This window comes from Protopterus annectens, chromosome 14.part0 (assembly GCF_019279795.1).
Source record: "Protopterus annectens isolate FY-2018-M chromosome 14.part0, PAN1.0, whole genome shotgun sequence".
NCBI classification, from domain to species: Eukaryota; Metazoa; Chordata; order Ceratodontiformes; family Protopteridae; genus Protopterus; species Protopterus annectens.
This window is the reverse complement of record NC_056748.1, coordinates 1,146,518,640-1,146,546,057: the sequence shown is the minus strand read 5'-3', so window position 1 is coordinate 1,146,546,057 and position 27,418 is coordinate 1,146,518,640. Positions and strand designations below refer to the sequence as shown.

At 38.5% G+C, this 27,418-nt stretch overlaps 1 protein-coding gene across 1 annotated transcript in view; it reads left to right on the top strand.

Annotated features, from left to right (window-relative positions):
* The window catches only part of CDH23 (cadherin related 23), a 2,508,764-nt gene that overhangs the window by 165,749 nt on the left and 2,315,597 nt on the right, over positions 1 to 27,418 (top strand). The window contains exon 2 of the mRNA XM_044056944.1: positions 12,702 to 12,891. Coding sequence (XP_043912879.1) covers positions 12,702 to 12,891 — 190 coding nt within the window. The remainder of the gene's footprint in view (positions 1 to 12,701; positions 12,892 to 27,418) is intronic.

Below are 27,418 nucleotides of genomic sequence, written 5' to 3'. Positions count from 1 at the left end.
AATTGAAATATTGGCAGATTCAATACGTAACAGTACAAAAATCAAAGGAGTAGATGTTTATGAACAATACAATTCTAAAGTAATGTCCTTTGCTGATGACATATTATGACATATTAAGATTATCCAATACAAATGAGATGTTAGAAGAATTAGATATTTTAATTGACATATTTTACAGGAAATCTGGACTCCATTTCAGTAAATCAAAATTTTTATTTTTAAATAAAAAAAAAGAATTGCAGATGAAGGGGAATCACATTATAGGGAAACAAGAATCTACCTTAAAATATCTAGGAATTTAGTTATGCAAGGATAATAATGAATTATTCTCAAAAAACTGCAATATCATCAATACAATTAAAATCTCGGTGGAAAAGTGGAACAAAATAATATTAACATTTGAAGATAGACTACAGTTAATGAGAATGGTTTTACTACACAATATTCTATATATAGCTTTGGCAATACAACTGTTACCAGAAAGGACTATACTCAAAGAAATAAACTCATGCCTAATAAAATTTTTATAGGTTCATAGGTTGATACTAGGCTATCTGCCCTAGGGCATTTATAAGCCTAGCCAGAGTGTGTTTGGCTTTCCGCCACCCTTTTAGATTAGTTGACTGTGCCTCTGTATAGTAGATCACAGAAGATAGCCCTTTTAAGGTTAGTTTACAGTGCCTCTGTCTAGTAGGGACACAGAAGAGATCCCAGGGGTAAACCTATGATCTCCCATCCACTCGTCAAGATTTTTCTTGAAGAGGGTCATTGAGGGGCTCTGCCTAACATGGATTGGGATTTTGTTCCAGAGTCAGGGGAGCCTCTGGGATATGAATCTGTCCCTCCAGCATGTTCTGTTTATTTCTGTGCTGAGGTTTAAGTCCCTGGAGCGTGTAGCTCTAAGGGATTTGAATTTCCTGAGATGGATGATTTCCCAAAAGAAACAGAATAGCTTTAATACATCATATCAGACCATGGAAACAGGGAGGATTAAACTTTCCTGATATAGAAACATATATAAAAGCATCAGTATCTAATATAATCTCAGAATGGATAAATCCAAATTATTCCGCAAATTAGAAAGAATTACTAAGTGTAATATCAATAAATGAATTTGATTTACAAAATAAAATTTCAAACAACAGATGAAAACAATTTTCCATGGCACATATTATGTATTAGTATGCAATATAACATAACTAAGCCCACTAAAACTCATATGATTGATTATTACATTGACTCATTTAGGAAAATCATTAATGCAAATATAGAGTTAAAAATCTGGATTGATCTTTTAACACCATTCATAGTTACAAAGAGCTTTCCACATAAAATATACAGAGAAATAATTCCTGGGAACAGAAAGGATGTGTTTGTTAGTTTCAATGTATCAAAGAACTAAAAATTGTGGAAATGCAAACAATAGAAACAACATACAAAACTCCACAACAAGATTGGCTAACTATGCAAAGCAGTCTGACGTATTTGCAAGATTTATACAGAATAGTTAGTAATTCTTCATTTAAAGAAATACATAAACTTATGAAATACCTATATGAAGTCATATATAATGATTATGACATGGGAAATAGTATTCTGAAATTTTACAAGATATTGATAAATTATAAAACACCACCCAAATTCTCATATTTGAATTATATAACAAAAGGATACTCATTACAGCTAACTGAAGAAATTAAATCAAATATTTTATAATCAATAAAACATACATCCTTTATACAATACTGGAAAGTTTTTAATTGGAAATGCTTGCACAGAGCATTCTTAACCCCAGACAGAATTACTAAAATTAATTCTTCCACAAAGGGAATATGTTGGAGGTGTGAGCAAATACACAACGCAGACTGGAATCGCATTTTTTCGACTGTGTTAAAATTAAGCCATTTTGGAATGGTATTAAAAACTTTTTACAAGCTTTATTTAATGAATCGTTTAACTTATTATTAAATGTGTATGAAGGTCCTCATTTGAATGAGTCAAATATGTATCTAGTTTGGACAGTACTTGCAATGTCAAGGAAGTGTATAACAAGAAGATGGAATACAAACACAATACCGACTTTGGAAGACTTCTACAGCCTACTGAAGACCACAGCATTGTTGGAAATTAAAATTAAAGAATGAAGGATTCATCCTAAGCCATTTATTAACAATCCACGAAAAAAAGTGTGATCATTGATTGACACTTTACAATAACTGAACAGATACACTCTGATAACTGGATTGTTATACCTATAACATAAATGTATATATTGAGCTCTGTTATAGTGTCAGTCTGATGTAAATAGTGTACATAGTTATTTAAGATATATACAAATACTATGGAATTTAATCAACTGTATTTGAAAAATAAAACATTTTTTAGAAAAAAAGTCAGTTTGCTATAGGTTCATAGGTAAGTACTAGGCTATCTGCCCAAGGGCATTTATAAGCCTAGCCAGAATGTGTTGGCTTTCGCCACCCCCTTAGATTAGTTCCATGTGCCTCTGTCCAGCAGAGCCATTAGTTCCCTGTGCCACTCTCCAGCAGAGCCATTAGTTCCCTGCGCCACTGTCTAGCAGAGCCAGTGCAGTGATCCCCGGGGTAAATTTTCTGTTTCCCATCCACCTGTCAAGGTTTCTCTTGAAGAGTGTTAGTGAGGGGCTCTGCCTGATGTATATTGGAAACCTGTTCCAAAGCATGGGGGAGTCTCTGGGATAGGAATCTATCCCTCCAGCATGTCCTATTTATCGTTGTGGTGAGGTTTATATCTCTAGAGCATGTGGCTCTCTGGGATTTGTTTCTTTTTAGGTGGAGCATGTCCATCAATTCTGGGTTGGAAATGGCCTTGTATGTCAGGCAGAGATTACCTCTGAGTGCTATCAACCTGGGTTTCCAAATCCCTCACGACTGATTGCATGCTTAGGACCTTATTATCAATGTGATCATTTGTGGGGACGTCATTCTCCCCGAAAGGGATGATGCATTTTTTGGCATTCAGTCTGAAGCCATGTTTCAGGCACCAGTCATTTGTTTGGGTGAGACCCTCTTGGAGGATGTCCACATCACTAAGGGAATTGATGACAGCACCCAGCTTGCAGTCATCTGCAAACTTGGTCAGCCATAGCCCACTAGATTTGGCCTGCACCTCCGAGAAGTATATCCCAAACAGCAGAGGCCCCAAGACTAATCCCTGGGGTACACTGCTTGTTACGGGTCTACTACTGGAGGTGGTTTCCCCTATTTTGACTAGGTGGGTTCTATCAGTGAGCCAGTGTGCTACCCATCTCATAACATATGGATTGATGCCTGGTTGAGGGAGTTTTTCTATTATGCCTGAGTGGGGAATAGTATCAAAGGCTTTGGCCAGGTCAAGGTAGGCGGTGTGCACAGTCTTCCCCTCATTCATGGCTTTGGTGACTGTCTCAAAGAAGTTGACCAAATGTAGCCGACATGACCTTTCCAAACCAAAACCAAACTGTGTAGGATTAAGTTTCTGGAGGTTGCCAATGTCCTTGTTAATGCAGTCCTTGATAATGCACTCCATGGCCTTGCAGATCAGGCTAGTTAGGCCGATGGGTCTATAATTTCCTGGATCAGTGGACGTTCCATCTTTGTACAAAGGGATGATGGTAGCTGTCCTCCACGCTGCTGGGACAAAGTCAGTACTTGGGCTTTGGTTGAATAAGGTGCATAATGGTGCTGCAAGTTCTTGCCTGAGTTCATGTAGGATGCAGCCTGGGATATTATTGGGTCGCATGGAGGCTGTATCTTTACCTTTGAGAGGGCAGTAATGACTTGCTCCCTAGAGATAAGGAGGGGGGGCAGGTAATGGGGATGTCCTGTTTTACTGTTGGGGGGACACAGAAGTGAAGTTTTCACTGAACCTGTCTGCCAGCTGGTTGGCTGTATCTATAGGCTTTGTGTATGTGTTATCTTTGACTACCAGCTCTGAGCAGGTCTGGGTGGTTCCCTTGAGATGGCGGACAAATGTGAAGAAAGCCTCATGATTGTATTTAGTAGATGTAGCAGTTTGGACTCGAAGTTTGCTTTGAAGGATTTTACTAGTGCTCTTATTTGCTTGTTCATGCTAAAGAGAGGTTGCTTCCAATTAGACACCTGCTCCTCCTTGGTCATGGACAGCAATGTTTGTCCTTTTATTATAGTTTATTTATTGTAGATGTCCACCAGACAGGTTTACTGTTCCTTGAGGAGGATTTCATCCTGTCTGGTATTCCTGAGTCCATGCAGCTATATCAAGGCTCATATAGTACTTTGGTCTAAGTTTGGACATAGGTGCCAGTTTCTTTGGAGGGGGAGGGGGCTGTGAAGCTGTTTGTACCTTTCCTCAGGAGGTTGTAATCAGCTGTGGAAAAGTTTTTTTGTTTGACCCTAGCGGGGAGGGGGAGTGGTCTGGGGATATGGTGTCTTCGAAAGTGACTGCTTTGTGGTTGGATCTTACCAGGGATTATGACACAGTATTGATACTGCAGTGGTTACTTATGTTGGTTAATACCAAGTCCAAGATATTTTCACCTCATGTGAGGGTGTTAATGTTTCTTTTTACTGCTAATGTATCTGTTACTGTTTTCCACAAAAAAACTTTACATTCTGCTTTCTGATACCACCATCTGCTTCATGTTTTTATAGCTTTTTGTTTTTCATGTTAGATTAGATTTCCCAATAGTTTTGCCTTGTAATGTTTGTCTTTACATTCTCATATCATACTTTTCTTTCTTTTTCTATATCATCAATTTATATTTCCACAAAAATATTTTTTCTTGGTAACATTTTATTTCTTCATTTAGACACTGTTTTTCCTCCTTTAGTATTTTTACCATACCCAAACATTTATTGTGCTTATATTTATACAGTTGTATTACTAATCTCATATTTTTCACTTACTCCCTTTTAACACTTTCTACAAATTTAATGAAGGGTCATATACTACTGAGTTAATTAACCCTAAACCTCCATCCTCTTAATTTATATACAAAACATATGTTTTTGCTGGATTGTATCTAGAACCCCATACAAAAAAAAAAGTATCTGCCACACTTCCTTTTCAAATACTATTGGCAGCATACATACACTTGCTAAGTATGTTATTTTCCCCAGGAATACTAAATTTATCAAATAAGCCTTTTTCTGAATGACAATTTATATGTTCTCCAGAAAAGACAGGTTTGTTTCATTTTTTTTTTCTGTTTTCCCCCAGTGAATTCTGCTTACATCTTTATTCGCAAATTTTATACCTAACACTGAAATTTCATGCACAGTAAAATATATACCCCCATCTTTACTAAATACCTAAACCCTAACTTTCTCTATGTAAAGCCATCCCTATCATCACTAGACACTCATTTGCGCAAATTGTTACTTTTACCTAAGTTTTGTTTTTTGCAATTATTATAATGTCATCTGCATATGTTAACAAAACTGGAATTGTTAACCCTTCAGGTGTTGTATACCCCTACCTTTCATTTTGCAATTTATTTCACATACTATCACTTTCATAATTAATGCAAACAGTATACAACTGATTGGACATTCTTGTCTTACACCACTCTTCATATGCACCTCTTGGCTTAACCAGCCATTTACAAGTATTTTACTTTATTATTACTATGCTCTGACATACATACTTTCTTAACTTTCTGCCTTATATTATATTCTTTCATTATTACCCATAAAATTCCACGTTTATGCTCATTAAGGTCTCCTATCATGATTTCTGCTTCTTTTTTATTTATCATATCATCCACAATTTCTCTATCATTAATTCTTGACCAGTCTTCCCCTTTATACTATATATACTGTCTTCCATAACATTTTCATTTTAGTTTCACATCTCTTTTGTATTATAGTCATAAAAATGTTATAATCATTATTATTCAATATTGTTGGTCTCAGTTTATTTAATCATCTTCTACCTTCCTTCTTTTATATGAATTTAAGCATTCCACTACATAATTTTTTTATACATAGACCTTCATTTAACCATTCATTTAAATTGTGTAAAACATTTGCCAATGCCTTCAATTTTTATACATTTCATAAAGTATTCCATCTGTTCCTTCAGCTGAATATATATTTACCTGTTCTATTACTTCCTCTATCTCATAAAGAAATCTCCTTTTTCAGCTCTGTGTTGTTTTTTTTCTGTTTTTTTTACTTCCCATGTTTTTCCCTACTTTTTTAGTCATCTCTTGTACATATTGTAATACACTATTCATAATATTTTCCGGGGGTCTTTATTTTTCTCCTTTTACATGTTTTATTTCTCTCATTGTACTACACTCTTCCTTTACTAATCTGCTTAAGTTACTTGATAGTTCTCTTTTTCCTTGTAAAAAATATCTTTGCTTATATAACAATTCTTGTATTTTTTTATTTCACTCCTATAATTCTTTATTTGACAAAGTACTCACCATCATTATGCTTTGTCTTCCAGTGCATCATTATATCTTTCTTTCATTACTTTTCCTCATATCAATTTTTTTTTATCATCCACCATTCAGACCAATTTTTATAAAATGTACTCACAGTAATATGATCTTTCCATAACTGTATTAGCAATCTTTCTTTTTCATTCCATACTTTCTCATTTATCTTTTTATTCCTTTGCATATTTTTATATATTCCTTGTTTTCCTTTATCTCTAGCCATATTGTAAAATGATCAGATGAATCCTGTTTCAACTACCCCCTTTCCCTATAACTAAAACTTCTACTATAAAATAATCCATTTTGTACATTCTTATTTTGTAAGTCCATGAAATTTTGTCCCAAAGTTTTAACTTACCACATCTTGCAACTTCTAAAGGTTTTCTTATATCATTTCCTTTCTTTTTATGCTTGCCTCTTAAGTCACAATTAAAGTCACCTGCTGTTATAATATTTGTATTTATCGTTTTCTGTACAATAAGCATATACTGTTATAATTCTTTATATTTATTCTTTCCATTTTACATCTACAGTGGTTAATCCTTCCCATTTTTTATTAAAGTTACATCTCATATTTACTGTATTTCTAAATAATACACCTATTCCAGAACATCCCTAATTTCCCACAGTCCAAATTATCTTTCCTCACCATAGTTTCTCTGTTTGTAACATTTTTTCATTTGTTAAAAAAATATGTCTTCTAATATAATTATATCTACATTACATGTACTACACCCCCCTCCAAAATCCCTTTTCTTCTTACATTAGTCTTAATATTATGCACATTACAGAAAGCATTCTAAATTTTTAATTTTCCTTTCCCTTCGATTCACGGTTTCATGCGTTCATAGTTAATTAGTAGGCTAACTGCCTTAATGGACCTTTCTAAGCCTATCCAATTTCCCGCCAAAAGGTGAGAACCACACAGTTTACTTTGTGTCTGTGAGTTAAATACCTTAACCATTATACCAACCCTTACCTATTAGCTGTATCTATTCTTTTTTCTTTTACTATCTCCTAATTTATGTATTCTTCTCTGTCCTATCTTATTTTTCTCATCTAATCTTTCTTCTATTTGTAATTATTCTAAAATTTCTTCTTTGTTCGTTTTCTTCTTTCTTCCTCTTCCTCTTATTTTTATTTTTGCAATCTGTCCAGAAATGTCTGATTTTGTTACATTTATAACATTTCAGTTGACTTTTTTTGCATCATGTCCCATTTCCCCACAATTGTTTTTCTTTTATAAAAGTTACTTATCAAATGCCCTTTTCCAAAAAAAAAAAAAACTGTGTTGGGTTGTCCCCGGTATTTTAAGACACTCATATGCCCCCACACACACATTTATTAGACTTGGTATATGTATTTTTTATATTTATATTTTTAACACAATGTTACAGTCCCATCTGCAAGTCCATAAATGCCTTCTATCATAAACTTTTGTAATGTCCAGTACTTCTTTACATAAAGTTTCTAAATGTCCTTTCAAAGTATCTATTCCCACCTCTGTTCAGAATTCTCCATGAATTTTCTTTTTTGATTCCCTGTTAAATGCTTTTTTCACATAATGATTCCATTCTTACAATATTTTTTTTTCATATGTTTGAGAAAAATGTTCCATTGAAAAAGCAGTCTCAGATATAATGTCACAAAATGCCCTTGCTAATTAAGAATACTTCCTGTGCATTTACACCCAAAGGAGTTATTAAATTGCCCCACACTTCATACCTGTCCTTTGTTTTGTCTTATTTACTTTGAATCTTTACCACGTACTTCTGTTTTTCCTTTTCTTCAACCTTTTTTGCTGCTACTTCTCTTTTGCCGCCTTTTACTTTCTCTGCATTTTTTCTTTTCCATCTTAACAATATTCTTCAGGATTGTCTCTGCATCCTCCTCTTGTATTTTCTCTATAAAGTTCCCATAGGAAATGTCTCTCTCATTTTCTGTCTCACTCTTTATCGTCATTTCTTTAAGAAAATCATTCGGCAGCCCTCACGACTGGAGAATTGTAATTATACATCCATCATTGGCTGACTCATCTCCATCAAACAGATTTCTTTGAAACATCTCCTCAGAATTGTGTACACATTCTCTGGTATCAGTATTGGCTTTCCCTTCCATTTCTCTCACCACTCCATAATCTCCTCCTCTCTCCATCTGCCTTCCTGTTTCTCCAGGCCACCTCTGCATTTGGAATAGAAGTGCTCATGCAAAATGTGTCCCATCCACAACAACACTGAATAGGGTAAGTTCCCTAATGCCCTCACCAAATTTCTCCTAGTACTATAAAAATACCACTTTGGGTTTCTCCTGAAAAGGCACTAACAGCCTAATGGGGATAACCTAGTCAACAAAGAATAACATTTAAAAAAAAATCCAGCATTTGGAGCAACTCTTGTAATACTCAGGACAACTAGTATAAACATTTCCTGCATCTTTATTCCCTCTAATAAACATTAATTAGTATTCACGCTTTGGTTTTATCACTACCCAGATGAACACCCGAAATGTGGCTGTGAGCCACATTCATTAATGTGACCATAAATGGGTAGAGCGATCAACAATTCATGTGTAATTTCTACCCTGTCTTTTGCTTCTCCATAGGGTGTATCGTTCTGCATCATAAAATGAGGGAAATGAGAAGAGAGCCTGTAAGGAAGTATGAATGCTGGTTAGTTAAACATTCCACCAGATTATGTCCTTCCTTTTGTGCATCTCTGGAAATGAATGATCTGTACTCCTGTGCAAGTAAGACAGGTACTGAGACTCCTGCATCTCATTTATTTGTATTGTTTACTGGGACAGTGCACTGGTCATCAATAACCAATTGCTGGCTCAGCATGGGTTAGTAACAGAAACTATACATTAATGTTATGATTATAGTACATGTATTGATATTATGGTTAACTTATGTTATACATGAATGCATTCACAAAGAGGTAAACATATAGAATATGTTAAACAAAAACATAATATTCAAAAGCAAGATATGTGTACATATTTACAAAAATGGCATAAAGGACGTAGAGAAGGAGAAAGAGCAAATTAGACAGTAGGACTGAATGTGGAGTATGCGCCATTGTAGGTAGGATACTATCTTCAGATTAATAAGCACCAACCCCTTCTCCCCAAAGAAGAGTAATTCCGTCCATTGTTTCTCTGGTGCATCATTATCACTGTTTGCAAGTTAGTCTATTTAGATTTTATTACATGTTATTTTCTCCATGTTCATCCTGTTCTTCTCCCTTCTTTTATGTCTGGGTTCCTTTCTGTCTGGGTTCCTTTCATTTTCTTTGCTCTTATCCCTTCTTGCACCCATCCTGGATTCCATGACATTATTCCCTTTCTCAAAATTAATTTTGCCCTCCCTCCATTGTATGCGGTCTCTCTCGCTCTCTCTTTTTATATTATAGTGCTACCTGTTTTGTTCATTTTACTGTGGGTTATGACTTCCCTTACAACTCTTCTTTTAATGTAATCCATTGTAATGTATCCAAACAAATACGTTATTTCCAAAGTCAACAAGTTCTGCATTCCAGTAATATGTACGGACTCATTGTATGATGCCCATTTGGCAAGTACTCATCACATTGTTAACAAATCCTAACTTGTGCTAATTGTAACCTGTTGACGGTGACCCTTTGGTATATAATGTGTAGAAATTTGTCATTACATCCAATCAGGCTATTTCTAAAACCATGTTAAAAAAAAAAAAAAAAAAGGTAAATATGAAAAAACTATCCTTCCTTCAAGTACTGTTTTACAAATGGTAACTTCTTTTTTTATTTTCATTTGATAACCAAGTAGGAAGAATGGACCAAGGACCATTTCCAGCATCAGCCTGGGCCAAATGGCAAGACAGTACACACAGACCATGAGCAAGCATGTATTTACACTGTATGTACAAGAACAGTATGAATTCATAACAAAGCAATATGTGCAAGCTGCCATTCTCACAAAACTTTTCACAGACCTGTAAAACAGGTTATCTAGATTATCAAAGTAATATTTGCAGTTCCATTAAAATAGATATGTCAGGGTCAAAGTGGCTTAAGAGATGTTTGCTATGAAAGCTTTTATTTTATTTATTTTTTATTTCTATTTTTCTTTTGTTTACAGGGTTTGCCCAACTGTTTTTGTCAAAAAAATACTTTTCATTGAAGGTCAGGAGAGAAAAGCTCTAACATATTACAAACATTTTTAAACCAACATTTAGTAACTGCATGAGCACACATTAATATACACGTACATTTGCTAAATTAGATTACATTCATGCAAAATAAATAAAATGCTTTTGAAAGAACTTAAATTGCTCTGCGTTCATTAATGCTGTGGCTATGAAAATGCTTTTATGAAATCTAAGAAAAAAAATGCTAAGAAGCATGTACTTGTAAGACATCATGCTGGAATTTAGAAAGACATTCTTGAAATGTTCAGTATTTTTGTCACAGAACTTTAGTATAGCACTTTTCCTTTTACTAAATAAATATAGTCAGATTTTATTTTTGTAATTGTTGGTGGAAAATATATATTTTTTTCATTTGTATAGCAGACCTGGAATACACAGCAGTCATTCACAGATCAAAACTCAAACTAAAAAAAAAAAAAAAAAAAACAGATGCGAAAAGCTAAAACACACAGGGGAATGGGGCTTAAACTGCAGGAGAAGAGAGAATCTCAAACATAAGTCTTCTTTAAATTTTATTTTTTGTAGGAGGGCAAGCCTCCCCACACCGTCAGACTTATATATACTAGCTCCTTTATTGCCATACCTCAGAGAAAAGAGAATATTCTTAGAAATGTCTGTCTTGGGCTTAATTTATGCAAGTCCATTTTCAGCAATTCAGGCTCTGTGTTTCAGGACACACACTAGCAGGTCCCTGTATTTCAAATGGTTACCATCTTCTGAAATTACAAATGCAAGTTTTGCTACAAATGTAAGACCCAGTATTGCAAATCCCCCCAGCATATACAGGTAGTCTTTGTTTTGTTGAATCTCATTTCACTGACTTTCATTTCACCCCAACCACATCACAGAAAACTCAAATTACTGAAAACTCATTTCACAGAAAGTCATTTCACTGAACTGCAGTTAGTATATATGCCACTGTGTAGAGTGTTGTAAGACAAGTAAAAGGTATATGTTCTTGTTCCTGCTGTAGTGCTATCCTGGAGTTAGTATATATAGTTAGGGGGGCTGGGTGGGGCATAGCCCCCCCTACCTTGTTTGTTTTATATTGTATTTTACCAAAGACTTCAAAACAATACATTTTAAGCAGTAGACATGCATAGTTGCACCACCAATGACTAACCCTCTTCAGAAGCAATATGTACTCAAACTAAGTGGGGGGTTATGCCCCACACCCCCCAGTGTGGGAAGCTGTGCCCCCACACCCCCAACTATATTATAACTCCAGGATCACACTACAGTGGGGAAAAGGGCATATACCTTTTACTTGCCATACAGTACTCTACACAGTGCCATGTACACTAACTTCAGTTCAGTGAAATGAGATTCAGTGAAATGAGTTTTCAGTAATTTGAGTTTTCAGCGATGTGGTCGGGATGAAATGAGATTCAAAGAAACAAAGTAGACTCAGCATATACATATACTCTGGCAGTTATGTGTGTGTCAGCATTCTCCAACATTAATTATTTTCACTGCAAGAACTGCTCTAAACTTCTTTTGCCAGCATTGAAACCTATATGAATGAACTTGAAGTATGGTTGTTTTGTAAATGAAATGCCAGGTATCACTTCTACAATGAAATTATAATTTTTTTCACTGGTAAAACAATTATATAATTCTGCCAAAAGCTTTCTGCCTTCTGACATTAAATACTTTTGCATTGCAATACTGAATCTGTTTGTATCCACATGTATGACTTTGCAAATGGTGCATGTCAGCATTAAGAGATAAATAATAAAATAAACCTTTTATAGCTCTGGTGTCAAAGCTGTGACACGGCATGGTGACCAGTCACCTGATATTAGCATTGACATATAGTGGTCTTCCCTTTGCATCACCACTGTAGTTTTTGTAGGGATTAATAATAACAGTTATCTGATGACTATGTATATCATTTGTGGATTACATATTTACTAAGAAATTTGGTAGACAGAAGTTAGCTGTTTTCAGTGAAGAAAGAATCCTTTGTTTACACTGATGTGTTGTTATGGCTTACAGTTGCTACTAAATCAACTATTTGAAATGTTTTGTATATTTATTTATGTTCTTGTTTTCTTTTGTTTTCTTTAGGTGCTTGCCTTTGATCCAGATCTGGGATTAAATGGGACTGTGGTTTACAGTATTAGCCCTGCAAACAAATTCTACTCCATCGCTACTACAACAGGAAAGATCCGGACAACTGGAGTGGTACTAGACAGAGAGAACCCAAATCCCACTGATGCAGAACTCATGAGGAAGATTGTTGTATCTGCTACAGACAGTAAGTGGTGGTTTCAGTTTTATCTTCTCTTTCTTTCTGTCTCTCTCCCTCTCCTCTTCCTGATTCTCTCGCCCTCTCTCTGTTTCACGCTTTCTTTCAATATCTCACTCACTGCTATGGAAACGTTGACCCTGCAAAGAATTTGCAGTGGTTTGATATGTAAGAACAAGAAATCAATGTGTTTGGCTGGGCTGTATAGACCAGAGTAAGAAATCAATGATTATTACCATTAGTATCCTGAACTGGATTTTACTGGCAACCAGTAAAATAGGCAAGCAAAGGTACGACAATTCAGAAGAGTATGTACTTTGCCGAATGAGCTATACTGTACGAAGGTGTGTTTGAACGCATTTCCACCTACAGTGAAGTATTATGTAAATTTAGAAAACCCAGTTCATAGGTATGTAAATGTGCATTCATAGGTAGGTGTGTTGTGTACTGTGGTATGTATAAACATTAAGATTATTACAGGGTACAAATGCTCAAACACTTTATTTCCATAATTCCATACATGTTTTGAAAATACTTTTTGAATAGTTTTAACTGGAGGATAAGAACCAGCACTTTTATTATAGTAGTTCTCCAGCAAACTAATAAAATGCTTTTGTCTGTCATGTGACTAGTGAAGCTACTACTATAAGGAGTGCTAATGCATTTCAAAACTATCTTCCTGATACATGTATATGGTCCAATATAATAAGCTCTAATGTTATGACAAAGTAAGTTTGAGACTGTGTCATTAACAGCAAATTGTAGTATGTTACAATTTTTATTACTGCGATTTTACTGCCAGTTACATACGTTTCCATTTTATAAATACTGTGATTTTATTTGTACTTCTATATTTAATGTGATACAATTACATGATTATAACTTTTTTATTATTATGGAGCGTTTCTCCCCAGGACTCCATTGAAAACGGGTTCTTCTTGGCCCAATGGACCATCCTGGCAAACAAACTGCAAATAAATAAATAGATTCATAGATTACTACTAGGCTAATTGCCTTTGTGGACCATTTTTTTAAGCCTAGCTAATTACCCTGTGTAAGAATCAAACCCTACACTTTGTGTCTTAAGGTAAGCATCTTAACCATTATGACAACCTCCCACCCATTTATACATCCTGCAGGTCCAGAGCTAGCATATGTGCAGTTCTCATGTTGGGAATGACATATTTCTTTTAACAGGATGAAGCAAACTTGTATTGACCTGAATGCATTAATGGTTTGCACAGTCATTAGTTTATAATACTATAACATTTGAAATTAGTGTGTACAATATCCATAAAGCAGAAAACAATGATACCCCTCAAAGCAAAAACAAATGCACTATATTTACTCTTCCAATATGCTACTAGAACAACATGACTTATCGAATACACGCCACATGCCAGTATCATAAAGCACATAATGAAATGTGTGCAATCCTCTCTAATTAAGCAAGACTGAGAAAGTCTTCCTTTCACATATGGTTGCTATGAAATCATATTTCTGTATCTATATATCCAGGACACAATGCAATAAAATATTACAGTAAGTTTCATAATAGTCTTAAAAGAAGGCAAAATTATTTCACCTGAAAAAATATTTCTGTAGAGAAAAAACAGAAAAGAAGACTAAAATAATTTGACCATTTGAGATGGGGAAAGCTTGGCTGTAACCTTGCAAACAGAGAATGGAGAATGAAGTCTTTAGCAGCCAGTAATGAGAAATCAAGATAAGGTGAGCGAAGCGTTTAATTCTAGGAGGAAAGCATTTTTGATAGAAAAGTAGAAAGCTGGACAGCTGGCACAAAATGCTTTTAACAGCATCCTTTGTAAGAAATAGAAATAGTGACAATGAAACATTCCTGTCCGTTTAGGTTTTAATCGACAAAAAAAGTTTCTTGCCTTATGACCTAACCACATCAGTGAAAAGCGAAGATTTTATAGAATTGTCAGCTGAATTGTGGGTGAAAATGGCAGTCAAGTGATGTGTGAGAGCACATGAAGGTTAAAATGAAAACGTTATCTCCGCTCAAGGATTCCAAGTTAAACAAATGGCTTCCCATGAAAGATATAGAGATCTATGTGATGGCTTAGGAGTGAGCAAACAAAATGCTTATTTTAAAAAGCACCTCTGAATATCAGTGAACAGTAGAAATAACAGCAATAAGACATAACCAACTTTGTGCTAACTAGCATATGAACATTCCAAGTTATTTTGCAGATAAGGAAATGATAAATGGACCCTTTAATGATAATACATGACAGCTATAAAATGCAAGGCATATTAAAAGATTTGCACATATTTATGGAGAAAAGTATTAGTGACTCACAAACAAATGTGAATTTTGCCTTGGATGTGTATATACAATAATTCTGGCAAATACAGGCAGAATACACATCACAAACTTATCAACCCGCAGACATTGAAAGTCTAGAGAAAGGCCTTAGAAAAGTAGGTACATGTGGCCTAAAATGTAGACAGCTAATTATTGTGAAATTTTCCCACTTTCAGTGAAATTTTGGGATATAACCACACAGACAGCCATGTTTAAAAACTCAAATTGAACTGACAAAAAGATGCAAAATGTAAGCAAAATAGTCACATTTTATCAAGCTTTGACTGTGACGAATAAGTGTAAAAATCAGCTGACATGAATGACATCAGAACTACCTGTTATAAAAGCCACTTGTATTTACACAATAATTTGAGAGAACATTTGAAGGGGTAACGCCTCTGTATCCCACTCCTTTTCGCCAAAGAAAAGAATACAAAAAGTTTCACTGCACTTTTATTACCATCTTAACATGGTAGCTCATTTTGACTTTGGTACTATTAATTGGCCGTACACTTTGCTGAACAGCAAAAGCGTTGCATAATAAGCATAAAATACTGAAGACACCTAATTTACTTTTAGTCCAACCTCCACAGGAGCTTAATATGCTGCTGTGAAGCACCAGATGTCTGACCTGAGGATTCGTTAAGGTGCTACAGCATCTCATTAAGCACCTCGATAAAAAGGCCCTGCTTCTGGGATACGGTATTTTGTAGCTCATAGATACATTAGACACCATGAGGAAAGACCTCATCATTGGCTTATTTATTGCATTTGTTAACTGAGAAAGTCTACTGGGCATAGGTGAGTCCATTTTCAGTAGAGGCCCAGGGAGAAAAGCTCCATATAACATTAATAATATATACAAAAAAAAAAAAGCACAATATACAGTGCATATATAGTCTCAATGCATGGAAATAAATATTAAACACAATGTACAAGTTATTTATAAACATTACACATCAACATTGTGTACAATTAGATCATTGAGGATGGAGTTAGGCAGGTAGCAGTTTTTGATTGTTACTTGTTGTAGTTTTGTAGGCATAAGCAGTTGAATTCAGCAAGTCAGAGAGATTTGCATGTCTGTAAAGAACATATAACTACTGTGTGAAGTGAACAATGAAAATCACCAGGGTATGGATAGTAAACATCCTCACGTCAACAAACAAATAAGCAATCCAAAACACACTCAAGACAAGGGAGAAGACACAGGTGTAGTATAAAACAAAGGTTTTATTAAAAGATGAGCACTTTTGCTCTAAACATGGATGCTCCTTCAGATCAATAAATAACTTAAAATCAAGGCATTTTATGCAGAAAAAGAAAATACATTACAAAGTAGCCATCCAAATCAATCGTATATATCATGGGGCTATATTAGTTAAACAAAAGTTTATCTAATCGAACGCTGACATCATCGCAATCCAGGATCTTGACATGTTTTCTGAGATTGTGGTACAGTGAAGATGGGAATATCTGCCCTTTCCTCACTGTAGTGCGATCTTTGAGTTGGAATATATATTTAGTGGTGGGTCACAGCCCCCCAAAATTGCGATTTTGAGTTCTGGGGATTTTCGATGATCTCAGAGTTCGATTAGATAAAGTTTAGTTTATCTACTAATAGACCCTATATCACATGACTTAAATGAAGTAAGACAATGTAAAACACAGTGTCCATTCAGAGCAGTCCGTTACTGGCACATGAGTACTATAGATCCATTCATTCAATTTAAAAAGGGGAAGTGACTGGAGGTGCAGTTTCAAGAGTTCTGTTTCATTGAGACCATAACCTTTGTCCCCTTGAATCATTAATATCCATTCCAATTCATTTTTTTCAGTCAAATTAGTTAAATCCCCCAATCTCATACTAGTTAATTGTAACACTAAAAAAAAAAATGAGTGTTCAGATTCTGCTGAAATACCATGCTTAGCTAGCGCACTCCTTTCATTGCCGGTATGGATATCATAAATAGGTTCATGAACACATTCCTTCAATGAACTTTTTGTTTACTCTACATAGAAGGAAGGACATAATTTACATCTGGCTACATAAACACATGTTACAGAACTAAAGTGTCTTTTCTCTATGCAGAAACTGCACCATCCACACAGGGCCACCCTTAGCAATTGCAGGGCCCAGTCTGGGCCATTTTAGTTGGGAACCCTCAGCTGACCCCTCTGCATGTATCACTCCAACTTTCCCTCCATGCTGGCTACCTGGACTTAATATTATTGCAAGTTAGTTGTCAGAGATACGTAGTATTACTGCATGCTGAAAAAAATAAAGCTATATATTTATGTATTAGTTTATATTTTGCCACAAGTAATGTTAAAACAGAAGTAATTGACTGAAATCCAGATTTAATCCCAGAACCAATATCTCCTCTAGCTTTTCCCTGGGGGTCTGCTTAACTCCCTCAGGCACACTGCAAAGGGCCTGTTTGATGGCCCACTGTGAAACCCTGTATCTGCATGCTGCTTCAAAAGTTAAATATACCTTGGCGTACCAGTAATTATGTTGCCAAACTAATTTAAGACTGCTCTGATCTCCTGAAACTGTGTAGGAGATTGCTACATACCCCTACCTCCATACTCTGCTGCATATCCCTTCCTCCACACTCTCACTTAATTATTTTACTCATCACAGGAGGTGCAGTTTCAAGGGTACTGTTTCACTGAGGTCATAACCTTTGTTCGCTTGAAGCATTAATATCCATTTCAGTTCACTTTCTTCGGTCAAATTAGTTAAATCCCCCAATCACATACTCACACTAGTTAATTGTAACACTTAAAAACAAATGAGCGTTCAGAGCCTGCTGAAATACCATGCTTAAATAGAGCATTCCTTTCATTGTGTGTACGAACACGTTCCTTCAAAGAACAGTTCATCTTACCCACATATAAGGAAGGACATAATTTGCAATAATAAAAAAATAATAAAAATATTACTTATTCGGAAAAGGAGCTGTATGCTTTATGCCTTTGCATTTTACATTTAAAATATATGCTATATGTCAGATCGCACATGTTTGGTAGTGTCATTGGAGGGGGGGGGAAACTTTAGGCATTTAGCATACTTATCAAAAAGCACTTCACTTGCGCATGGTGAGAGAAGGGAAGTATTTCTTGGACAGCTGTTGGAAAGAACCGTTACCATGCATTGCCAGGAGAAGAACTACAAAACTGCAGTCAACTGGGGTTCATAATTAAGTATTTGGCAGTCAGACTGTAGATCATTATAAGTCTAATTAAAAAATATTCAGACTTTACCTCCACCATCAAGGATGGCAAGACAAAATAGACGGGAGAATTTGTTGTTGTCCATCCAATTACATATGCTTACATCGAAGGTGGCAAAGGTACTAGTCTGCTTGTCATGTAGTTTGTTCCAAAGGTACACATTGGGATATAAATCTATAATGCCAACATGTCTTATTTATTTTTGGAGAATGTTAAGCAAGCAATGATGTTCAACAGGGTTTGTGCTACTCAGAAAATAATGCCCGCCCAGGAGTGTTATGAGGCCCGATGCCACAGGCGGAGAGCCTCACACCCATAAAAGTCATTATTTATGCAGTAACACACACCGTGGAGGGCAATGTTAAGTTGTCAAACTCACCTTCATTCTTGCTGGTTCGGAGCCGATCCTCGGCTCCGACTCGGCACTTGCTAAGCTCGAGAACTCATTTTTCCAGCTCGAGGCAACCCTATATCCCATGATGCAAGTGGTGACTACCTCAGATCTCGTTTGCCGCTTCGCGAAGAGGTCTCCTTTTTACGAGCTCAGATAAAGTTTCAATTTCTTCAAGATTAGTCAGAGTTTTTCCCCTTATTTCCTATTTGTCCTTTATTGGGTATATTATTTATACTTATACTTATCTCCTACCTTATATTCCCTTCCTTTACGTTAGGATTTATTTCCTTCAGGCCTTAAGCCTCCCCCTCAGTTATTTCCTGTCAGGTTGTGTGTGTGTGTTTTTTGGGGATTAACTGTGTGACTGTTGTGTGTCTGTCTGTTTTTGGACATTATTATGTCTAAAGAGGTAAAGGTCTCAGGCTTCAAGAAGTGTGACTCGTGCTGTCAGAAAATGTCTCTGACAGACGGTCACACTTCTTGTGTGTATTGCCTGGGGCCTTTACACCTGCAGGACTCCTGTGCCATTTGTCACTCCTTTAGCCAGAGAGTCCTGCAGGAACGAAGAAATAAATTAATTCTTCGTGGCTTGTTAAAGCCAGAGGGTTCTCCGACCAAGGCTGGGTCGGTTAAACCCTCTAAGCCATCTAGAGCCCAGGCTGTAGTTTCTAAGCCTTTGGCTGTGGCTCCGACTCCTTCGGAGTCTAGATCGGCTCTGGCTGGAGCCGATCTTTCTACTTTGGAGATTGTTGTGTCGGCTCCGTCCGGCTCCGACACACAAATACCCATTACTTTGTCCGCTCCGGCCGGAGCCGACGTGTCTTTATCCAGTATTGGAGTCGACAAGTCTTCGGCTCCATCTGGAGCCGAGGGGTCATCGGCTCCGATGGCTCCATCCAGGAAGAGATCTCAGTCTCCTTCCCTGGAGTCGATTCGTTCGGCACCGGGATCTCCTCTTTTGTCAGAGCGGAGCCATCGGAGCCGATCTTCAAGATCTTCCAGGCTATCAGACCATGATTTAGAGAGGGTGGTAAGCAGACTGTTGAAGTCACAGGCACTAGCCCAAATGCTCCATAGCCCGTCTCAACAGACGTCTGCTATTTCTCTTCCCCCCGAACTTCCTCCTTCGACTCTCCTTCAGAGTTCGGAGCCGGAGCTTCTCGGAACGGTGACCGTGGGTGCGCCGGAGCCGATACTTCCCCTTTCGGCTCCGACGTCTTCGGCTCCGATCTCCTCCATGAGACCTTCGTTGGAGGGATCCGGTTGTCGAGTCTCCCTTGTCGGCTCCGAGGGGGCGAGTGGCATCGGACCCTTGTCCGACCCTGCTCTCCCTCTTGGAGCTTCGGCATTGGTGAGCTCGGCACCGACATCGGCTTCGGAGCCTTCTCTTTCGGTGGGGCCGGGAATTCCTGTTTCTTCGGGGTGGGAGTCTTCTGGCCTCCCTGGGAGAGGAGCCTTTGAGGTGATGAGGAGTGTCCTAGCCTCCGAGCTAGATCATTGGTCTATTCCTTTAGCTCCTCCATCTTCGGTGCCTGTTGATGTCTCTTGCCAGTCTCTTGCTCCCGGACCCAGAGATCCATCGCCCCAGGTTTCCCCATTGGGAAGAACTTCCTCTTCCAAGGTTTCTCCTGATCCTGCAGCAGAACCCCCGCGTAAGAGGACGTGTAAGAGGAAGCACACAGACTCCCCTGAGTCTACTACATCAGATACCGACTTAGATGAGTCGGAGGGTTCCCCACGGTCCCCCTCTGAGGATGTCTCCTTTTCAGACATCCTGGAACTCCTTAAGCAGAGGGGGAACTGGCCTTCCATTAACCCCTCCGAGGATGAGTCTGTATACCTGGAGGCTTTCGGATCTCGACCCTCCACCTCCTGGGTGTCTCCGCCTTTCGACCCACTCATTCAAGTAGTGGCTCGTAAGGCGTGGGCAGCCCCGGATTCTGTGGAACCAGTTCCTAGGAGGCCCTACAAATTCATTACAGCCCCTGCAGACAAACAGTTTCTTTCTAAGGGCGTCCCTGTTGAGGCTATGGTGGTGGTGGCGGCCACCAAGAAGGAACTTGCTGATCCTTCTGTGCCTGTCCATCCTCCTAATAAGGATTCTAGGACCATGGATAGGTACGGCAAGCGGATGTTTTCTTCAGCGACCTTTGCTATGCGTTCGCTGAACTACCTTTGTCACTTTACCAGACTTCAAAGAGACATTCTCAAGGAACTAGGTGAAGTGGTTCAGGATCCTTCGGCGACTGGGGCTCAGGAAAAGATTGCCTCACAGCTAGGAATCCTTAATTCTTTGACTAACTCCTCCATGCGGCTCATTTCTTATGCAGCCGATGGGGCGAGTAGGGCCGCAGGCACAGGAGTGGCACTTAGGCGTCAGGCCTGGATGCAGCTTTGTAATTTTGCAGACCCTTTTAAGGCGTCCTTCACCAATACCCCCTTTGACGGTTTGGCTTTGTTCGGGCCTCAGGTGAAGGATACATTGACCAGGTGTGAGCAAGACGGCAAGACCCTTTCTGCCGTAGAAGTCCATTTCTCCACCCCTTCAAGACCTTATCCAAAGGGTCAGAAGGGAGGGAAAATGTGGTTCCGTAAATCTCAAGGAGTCACGCCAGACACACGTGGTGAGTTTACCCCCAGAGACAGAGGGGGTAATAATAATAGGTGCCGCCCTAGGGGCAGAGGGGGTCCGCAGAATCAGGGTAGCAGGGAGACTCTCCCTGATAAACCCTTCCAGCATCCCTGAGGTGTTGCCCGACTGCCCACCCTTGGAGGCAGTCGGGGGAAGATTGTCGCTGTACCCAATAGCCGGGCGTTCCCTCTCTCAAGACAAATGGGTACAGTTGATCATATCCGAGGGCTACAATATCCCTTTCGAGAGGTATCCCATTCCTCATCATTCCCTTCCAGACGTCTCACTCGGTCTAAGGGAATTGGCAAAACAGGAGGTATCAAAACTCCTAGCAAAAAGAGCCATCCAAATAGTGCCAGCAGACCAAGTAGGATCCAACACCTACTCAAGATTCTTTTTGGTCCCCAAAAGGACGGGAGATTGGAGACCAATTTTAGACCTCAGCAAACTAAACAAGTTTGTCAAGAAGGCAAGGTTCCGGATGGTCACGCTTCAGTCCATTCTACCCTTTTTGGGCAAGGACAACTGGATGTGCTCAATAGACCTTCAGGATGCGTACTATCATATAAAGATTCACAGGCGCTCCAGAAGGTTTCTCCGCTTTCGGCTGGGGTCCAGTCATTTTCAATTCAGAGCCCTGCCCTTTGGCCTCACTACAGCCCCCAGAGTGTTTACCAAATGCATGGCAGTGGTTACGGCTCATCTGAGACGTCAAGGATTCCAGGTGTTTCCGTATCTAGACGACTGGCTCCTCTCCGCCACCACCAGGCATCAGCTTCTCAAGGCCAGAGACCACACTCTGCAAACCTGCAAGCAACTGGGGATTTCAATAAATTTCGAAAAATCTTCTCTGTCGCCTTGCCAATCTATTACCTTTATAGACGCAGAATTAAACACTGTCAGCATGTCAGCCAGACTCACAGAACGAAGAATTCTGGACATTCAGAAGTATGTTCTGATCATATTACTCAGGAAGAAGATCAGAGCCAAATTTGTCCTGAAGGTTCTGGGTCTTATGGCTGTGGCCATTGTTCTTCTGCCATTAGCCCGCTTCCACATGCGTCTTCTGCAGTGGATGTTGTTCGCTCAATGGTCATTCCAGCAACTCCCCATGAGTCACGAGATTTTTGTCACGCAGTCGTGCAAGAGTCATCTAACCTGGTGGCTGTCTTCTCCCCTGCTCCATCAGGGCCGACTGTTTCTTCCCCCAGTTCCGGTTGCCACAGTCACTACAGATGCCTCTCTGATCGGGTGGGGGGGGCATTATCAGGGCAGGATGGTCCATGGGACTTGGCAACCCATAGAATACCATCTGCACATAAATGTCCTAGAGATGAGAGCAGTGCTTTTAACATTGCAAGCCCTCAACGACTTTCTTCCCTTAGGGACTATTGCAGTTCAGACGGACAACATGTCTGTAGTCTGGTATATCAACAAGCAGGGCGGGACCAGGTCCTACCCACTGTGTCGAGAAGCTCTCAGACTTTGGCAATGGGCGATCTCCTCTCATCGGTTTCTGATAGCAACGCATATCCCCGGGAGATCCAACCTCTTAGCGGACAGACTGAGCAGAGCTATTCTCATGCCACACGAGTGGTCTCTCAAACAATCGTTAGTGGACGAGATTTTTCAGAAGTGGGGCTTCCCTTCCTGCGACCTTTTTGCTACACCCCAAAACAGCAAATGCCCGGACTTCTTCACCCTCTTTCCTCTACCAGGCCATTCCCCGAGAGACTCTCTAACCCAGGATTGGCTCCGGGGACTTCTGTATGCTTTTCCTCCATTTCCACTGATACCACAAGTTATTCAGAAAGCTACCATATTGAGAGCCAAGTTGATCCTCATTGCCCCTTACTGGCCTCGACAAATTTGGTTTCCGTCCCTGCATCATCATCTCCTGGCCCAGCCTTGGCATCTGGACCCAGTCCCAGATCTTCTGACCCACCAGTCGGGTCATCCGCACTGGGCCATTCATTCTCTCAACCTCACTGCTTGGTTGCTCCACTTCCTTCCTTAGCCAGGCTTCCTATGATCTCTAACCCCGTTAGGAACATCATAGTAGCTTCTTTAAAGTCCTCCACCAGAAAGATTTATGCTAGTAAGTGGAAACGTTTTTCTTTCTGGGCAAAGTCTAAACACATAGATCCCTTTACTGCTCCACTGCATTCAGTTTTGGACTTCTTAGCAGAGATTTTTCAATCGGGATCTTCTTCTTCTACAGTTAAAGTCCAATTGGCAGCAATCTCTAATTTTCATGTTGGGTTAGTGGATCAAAGCATTATGTCCCACAAGCTTTGCAAAGCCTTTCTGAAAGGTATTTTTCTTCTGAAGCCTCCAATCAAAGATCCTCCTCCGCAATGGGATTTGAATTTAATGCTGGCATCCTTGATTCTCCCCCCTTCGAACCGGCTGCTACATGCTCCTTAAAGTTTCTTTCCTGGAAAACAATTTTCTTGGTTGCTGTTACTTCAGCTAGAAGGGTTTCTGAACTTCAGGCCCTCTGTGTCCGTTCCCCTTACTTGGTTTTTCACAAAGATAGGGTGTCTTTAAGAACTAATCCATCTTTTTTGCCCAAAGTTGCTTCCCAGACGAATCTTAACCAATCTATTGATTTGCCAGTTTTTTTCCCCAATTATTCAAACAAAGCTGAACAAAAACTTCATTGCTTGGATGTCCATTGTCAGCTCAGATATTATTTGGACAGAACCAAACAATTCAGAAAATCTGATCAACTATTCCTTTCCTATGCAGAGAACAGAAAGGGTCTTCCAGTCTCTAAAGTGACCTTATCCAGGCGGCTGTCTTCTATCATTTCTTATGTTTATCATCTTAGAGGCAAGCAACTATCCTCAAAACCAAAAGCACATTCTACCAGGAGCCTGTCCACATCCACAGCTTTTCAGGATAGGCTACCTATTGACACCATTTGTGCAGCAGCCACTTGGGCCACTCCTCACACCTTTGTCTCTCTCTATAAATTGGATTTGGCCTCTAGGGACAGGGCTAGGTTTGGTTCCACAGTTCTCAAGAGTCTGTTCCATTGAGCCACCCAGGATAGAGGTGCTAGGGACGCGGTCCCATCCAGCAAGAATGAAGGCGAGTTTGACAACTTAACATTTAGAAGTTATGTACATACCATAACGTTCCATGTTAGTTGTCTTCCCTCGCCTTCTTTCTTGCATCCCTCCCTCCTTCCCCCTGGCCTGGACTGATCTTGAGGTTGTACCTTCTTTTTGTTGAGGGTGTGGTTACTCTTTCCAAGAGTTCCCAGTAGGAAGAGTCTTTATTGCTAGTGGCTATTGGCCTAGTTTCTCCTACAGTTAGTTTTCTTCTTCCTGGGGAAGAAGTGTTTTTGGCAGGGTTTTCTTCTAGCTACCAAACGAGATCTGAGGTAGTCACGCCTTGCATCATGGGATATAGGGTTGCCTCGAGCTGGTAAAATGAGTTCTCGAGCTTGGCAAGTGCCGAGTCGGAGCCGAGGATCGGCTCCGAACCAGCAAGAAAGAAGGCGAGAGAAGACAACTAACATGGAACGTTATGGTATGTACATAACTTCTAATTATTGCACTTAGACAATGCTCTGTATCTACAATTATTATATTTACTTATTTATTTTTATTAATTACTGTATTATTTTTTTATATGTTTCATGTAAAATAGTTCCTCCACTTAATGTGTCAGAGTTGCTGTAATATACAGAAATGGTGGTGGAGGAAATATTTTGTATCCAAAATAGAAACTTTTCAAAAAAATATCCAGATATTTACTTAATTTTTGGGTCCCTTACTCTTAAAATGTATAGTTTGTTGCCACTCAGTGGGAGTTGAAGTCATTAAGGAATGATATAAATTTGAGTTTTATACTTTATTTCTTTCAGAAAAATGCATTCTGAACAAATTCTGTTATTCAAACAACTTTGAAATTTATAATAGCAATGTTTAAAATCAGTTGCTATTTTTCAACATTTGTGCCCCCTTTATTTTAGGCTTATCCAAATTTCTTGAGCTAAGTGGTCAAGAGGTATGCAAACTTCTTAACTGTTAATACCACTGGTCATTAGATCTCACGCTCTCAGTCTCACACACACAAATACAGTTGTTGTTGTTGTTGTGTCTTTCGGCTTATCCCGGTTAGGGGTCGATACAGCGGAACTCCGGTCCGCTAATGTTTGGTAGTGGATTTTTACATGCCGAGTTACCAGCCCTGATGCACAACCTTCAACGAAGGCATGCCCATTCATGCATGCTGCCACTCAGAAGACGCTCTAGCTGAGAATCGAACGCAACAAAATTGTGGTTCTGAAAATGCATGCCAACACAAATACTGTTATTTAAGAAACTTTATAATTTTATTAGAGCAATATCTGTTTTTATTTTTGGGGCTTTGTTCCCCTTTATTTTAGACTTTATCAAACTATCTTTAGCTAAGAATTCAATAGGTATGACATCCCCTTAACTTGCTACCACAGCGCGATTGTTCACATTCTTCACATATACGCATGCACACACACACACACACACACACACACACACACACACACACACACACACACACACAAACACATTTTTTTTTAATTATATAAAGAAAGACCAAGGACATACAATGAATGCTTACTGTCTCATCATGTTTTTGTTCAAAAAAATAGAACTTCCCTAGGCATACATCAAGCCAGTTAACATATATATAAATATATATATATATATATATATATATATATATATATATATATATATGTATGTATATGATATTATGTGTGTGTGTATATATATATATATATATATATATATATATGTGTATATATATATATATATATATGTGTGTGTGTGTGTGTGTGTGTGTAAAAATAAATCATCAAATCATTACCCAGTCATAGTCTCTCAATATCTCAAGGATTCCTGCCTAATCAAAACAACTTTAAAATTCCAACATTCTCATTCACATATGATACAGACAAGGTTCTATCCAACAAATAAATTGTTAAAAAATACATATCAATATATATATACATAAAAGTGAAACATCATCTTACAATACCCACTGCAGGAGAACAGAAGGAACTCGTTATTCAAGATACGTTGATACCCTCTAGTGTCCTATTTGATTATAACCATGCTAAAAACAATATGTAAATCAATATAAATCCCATCCCAGACCAAGTCAAAAAAATATATACTTAAAATTAGGAGCAGTTGTGAAATGAAACATTAATCTCTAAACATTGTTATAATCTAGCAGCCCTACGTTTTAGGACAGGGACCAGGGATACATCTGCCGATGTACAGGTCACTCATTCTCTAAGTTCCTTTAATCAAGTATTTGAGCTGCCATTTGTCCTGCAAAGGTAAAGGTGCTGAAAGAGGTGTGAATCTTTCATGGCTTGAAAGGCTTAGGCTAGATACAGGTCTTCACAGAAGGGCCTGTAAGAGAATGGGTACGGAGAGAGGGTTGTCCATCTGTGCTGATAACTGAGATTTTTGAGTCCAGTGATCTTTTTAGTTATGACTTTCTGAAATTCTCAAGTTGAGTGATACTTTTGGACAAATACATCCCCAAAAGTGTATTACGATAATCACTTTCAGGTACAAACAAGGCGATCTGACTACTTTGGAATTAGAGCAGGTGCCTTTGGAAATTAGATGAGCTTGACAGGCGGCTTTCCAAACTTTTGTGGAGACACGATCAAACAAAAAAATGATCAAAAAGAGTACAGAGAATCCTTTACAAAAGTGTCTGATTGGAGTGGTGTTACACTTATATGGTATACAGGGAATCCTTTACAAAAGTGTCTGATTGGAGTGGTGTTACACTTATATGGTATGTGAAAATGTTTTGTTTACCAAAACAAAACTACATTTTTTCACATTTAATTTCAGACCATTGAGTATGCACCAAATGTTGACACAACTTAAAGCATTTTAGAGCAGTTGTGAGTCAGTGG